Raw genomic sequence first — 4,284 nt, 5'->3', positions numbered from 1 at the left:
GTTGAATAAAGTTTATTTTTTAATGCAAATAAAATAATTCACAACCCACTTATTATTTCATTTTAAGATAGAATATATTGATAGATCCAGTGATGATCATTATTTATGCAAAGATTTAAGTATTTTATGACAGTTGTTAAAAAAATAATGTTAAATGTTTTTTAAATTCGTTTTAAAGTTTAATTTTAATATATTAATAGTGTAAAATATTTTATAAAGTCGTATAATTACATCTGTCTTTTTGAATTACCATTAATATGATCAATAAAAATAACAATTATTTTTTAGTAAATATACTTGTAAAACTGCGTTACACTGATCGTGCATTAAAATTTTTTTATGTATTTAATATATTAAAAATATTAAAAAAAAATTATTTTTACAATCAAATAATGCTACATTATAAAAAAGAGTTTAATTTTGATATATTAATATAAAATATTTTACATAATCATCCATCTCATCTATTATTTTCGTTAATATAGCGTTATGTAATTTTGATCATTCATACTATTAATGTAAAATATAGTTATTTTCATTAATATAGCGTTATGTAATTAGATATATATGTAAAACTATTTTTTTACATTAATAGTGTATTAAAATTAAATTAAAAAAAGGTAAAATTAACCATTTTTAGTTTGGTTATTAGTAATATAGCAAAAATTCTACAATCTACGCTACACGTTAGATGCGAACGCTAACTAATACATTGAGAATCAAGGGACAATTTTTACAGCAGAACACTATATTCATATAATTTATCAAAAAGAATCAATGAAAAATTGACAAAAGAATTCAATATGCTTTTTCCCCTCTTTTAGTCTCTTTAATTAATGGGGTTTGAAACTTTGAACATAAACTGTAATCTCAATCTGAGACAATGGAGATTATACCACTGGAATTGCTATCATGATGATGAGAACCTTCACAAAGAAGCAATGCACGCTCTAAATTGGTAACAATATCAGAAATGGTTGGTCTATCTTTTCCTTCCAAATTCACACAAAGCATTGCAATCTTTGCCATCAATTCCACTGCCTCAGCTTCATTTGCATCTGGTGGTCCAACCCTAGGGTCCAAAATCTTCGCCAATTCCTCACTCAAAATTGCAGGCACCGCGAAGTCCACCACACTCATTGGTGTGTCGCCATCTTCACCATTCTTGAATATCGCTCGCTTTCCGGTTAATAGTTCTAAAAGAACTACTCCAAAGCCGTAGACATCACTCTTTGCTGTTATCACATTTAGGCCATAGTACTCAGGATCAATATATCCAACCGTTCCGGCTGCCTTCATCGGCCGATGATCACGGTCTGGCTCTGGACTCATCAAAGACAATCCAAAATCAGATACCCTAGCAGTCCAATTCGCATCGAGGAGGATGTTGGAAGACTTGATATCTCTATGGATTATGGATGGAACCGCATAATTGTGGAGATATTCTATCCCCCGGGAGGCGTCCAAGGCAATTTTGATCCTCATTTTCCACGAATTCAAGACACTGCTACTCTTCTCCACATTGTTCTTGGCGTGCAAATGATCATACAATGCACCATTCTTCATGTAATCATAAACCAAGAGCCTCTCCTCTTTCTCCTCACAGAAACCAACTAGCCTAACCAAGTGCTTGTGGTGTAGCCGCGACAAAAAGGACAATTCGGACTGAAACGCGCTTTCTTTCTCTTGAAACTTCTTCAATTTAGAGCCAATCTCGCCCCTCTTGATCGCCACCTCACGGCCGTCCACAAGCTTTCCCCTGTACACAACTCCAAAGCTTCCAGCCCCAATCTTGTTCTCAGGCGAGAAATTGTCCGTTGCAGCTATTAGCTCGGCCAAGGCGAATTCCTCAGCCCTATCAGGGTGTTTTGTGGATGAGGTGCCACTCCTCTGGCGCCGCATTATCCTCGAACCTTGTCGCATAATTGTGGAAGTCCTCGAAAGAGGCCTGCTATTGTTCCTACTATTGTTGGAAACACCACTTGAAGTACTACTACCTCTTGTGATTGTTGGCTGCACAGAATTGTGCACTTTCTTCTTCCCAAAACAAACACCATTCCACAAACAATAAACAATTGTGCAAATTCCAGCAACAGCACCAACTGATCCAACAATAGCAAATGCCAATAAACCCCTAGTCAATGTCCTCGACCGCGACCTCTGCCGAGGAGCAGGCCCCGGTGGCAGCGAAGATGGAACCATTGCCGCTGCTGGAGCTTGAATTGGAGGCCAACAAGGCTTGCAAATGTTGCTATCAGAATCGGAACACAGAGATTGAGAATCAGGATATGGACCACAACTATCACAAGAGGATTGAACACAAGGACCCGGAAGAACACTAGGCAATGGAAGTTCAAATCTTGAACCATTATTATTAGGCCAACCAGGACCCCAACAAAGAACACTAAGATTACGTGTCACTAATCCACAAGTGAAGTTAGACCCAGAAACAATTACCTCGAAGGAAACACCTTTTGTTACTTCCGATGTGAAATTACCATCACCACCCCAACAAACAACGCTTCCAGTTCCATTCAACTTTCTCAAAGCACATCCATGGCTAGCACCAAGTGCTAATTCACCAAATTCCCAAGCTTCATTTTTTGGAACATCAAGTTGCCCAAAATTGTCGTTGTTCCCTATACAAACCAGAAATCCAGTTGAATTCAACCCACAAACGTGTGAACCACCAGCGACAATGCTCCACATAGACATGTTCTTAAACCCATTTTCAATCACTCTTGAAATTACCGTTTCACCCCAACATCGAACTTGAGAACTGTTCTTCAGAATCCCGCAAGAGAATCCTGACCCAGATGAGATTGAAGAGAATTGAAGAGACCTAGATGGGGACTTGAACGTTTTGCTGGTTCTCCAGCACGTAACGGTTCCGGCGCCGACCACGGTGGCGCAAACGTGGGTTTCTCCGACGGCGAGATTCTCCAATAGAACAGTGTCGTTGTTGTAGAGTCTCTTTGGTGTGAAGGTTCCGTTGGTGGTGGTGATGGTGTTCCAACAGAGCAAGGTGCGGTTGCCGGACCTGAGGCCGCAGAAGAAGGTGGCGCCGCCGGAGACGGTGGAGAATGAGATGTTAGGGGGAACGGCGGGGACAAGCTGACTACCGAGGCGGGAGCACTCAATGCGTTGGGTGGATTCCCCGGCGACGACGCCGCAGACGGTGTCGGAGGCGTCGGTGACGGCAAGGGTAGCGCCGGAGCCGAGAGCATGGGAAGTGGGAATCAGTAGAGAGAGCGTGAATATCACCGCGGCGGAGAGACGAAGGATTTCGGAGGAGGAAAGTGGTGTCATCATCGAAAAGAACGGATTTTTAAGTGAGAGGTGGCGGCGGCGGCGGCGGTGGTTGGCGGCGGTTTCAGGTGCCTCATTTGCAGGTGGTGTTTTCTGAAAGAAAGAAAGAAAGAAACGAATTGAAGTTGTGATGTCTTTTTTTTTTTCCTTCTCTCTTTGGGGCTCTGGAAGAAAAGGAATGAGGAAAAGAGAATGTGAGAAGAAAAAAGAGTTTTAAATGTTTGTTAGTTGTGGAATGTTGAATTTAGAGAGAGAGAGAGAGAGAGAGAGAGAAGTGAAGGTGGCTTTTCAGCCTCTCTAATCTCTGATCAAAGCTGCTTACTGTTTGCCTTTATAAGACTTGTTTGCTTCTCCTTTATACACAAAGACAACTTTTCTTTTTCTGTTATTATTTACTACTTATTTAGCTATCTCTTTCTATTTTTATTTGAGTTTTGAATGAAATTATTGGTTTCTACTAAATTTTAATTATTAAGAATTTAATTATTTCAACTCAACTTAATGCAAGTCTTGAAAAGAATAATTGACTTCCAACTATCACACTCTTTATTTTCACTCATTTTTTTTTGAATTGTGACCATTTTAAATCAACCTCGATTAAATATTTGGCTAATTTTTTGAAATCGATGAAAATTTTATATTATCTATTAGAATAGTTAGCTTGCGTATTTTTTTTTTAATATGAAGTATAATTTTTTTAATTATAATTAATAAATCAAATCATCAGACTTGAGTGATAATAAAATTTATAAAATAAAAGCTGAATTTTAAAATTTTAGAATATACAAATGAAGAGATCAAATTTCATAAAATATAATTTTTAAAATTTTTTGAATTACAAATTAAATAATTAGATTATTAATATATAAATATCAATTTTACATGTAATCAAATAAATCGAACCATCAGATTTATTTATAGCATATGCGGAGAAAATGCATTTAATTTTTAACTTTTTTTTATGATATTTTTTGT

General features: G+C 37.5%; 1 protein-coding gene across 1 annotated transcript; it reads right to left on the bottom strand.

Annotated features, from left to right (window-relative positions):
* Nucleotides 1–730: 730 nt before the first annotated feature.
* LOC112783123 (putative serine/threonine-protein kinase-like protein CCR3) lies at nt 731–3,638 on the bottom strand. Its single transcript, XM_025825900.3, has one exon. It carries the CDS (start codon nt 3,310–3,312, stop codon nt 871–873), a length of 2,442 nt encoding a protein of 813 aa, XP_025681685.1. The 5' UTR covers nt 3,313–3,638; the 3' UTR covers nt 731–870.
* Between the last annotated feature and the right edge of the window lie 646 nt (nt 3,639–4,284).

This window comes from Arachis hypogaea, chromosome 20 (assembly GCF_003086295.3).
Source record: "Arachis hypogaea cultivar Tifrunner chromosome 20, arahy.Tifrunner.gnm2.J5K5, whole genome shotgun sequence".
Lineage (NCBI taxonomy): Eukaryota > Viridiplantae > Streptophyta > Magnoliopsida > Fabales > Fabaceae > Arachis > Arachis hypogaea.
This window is presented reverse-complemented; position numbering and strand designations above follow the sequence as displayed.

Bases quoted from the DNA above. Each gene is read 5' to 3' on its own strand.
- LOC112783123 (XM_025825900.3), bottom strand. From the start codon at position 3,312: ATGATGACACCACTTTCCTCCTCCGAAATCCTTCGTCTCTCCGCCGCG.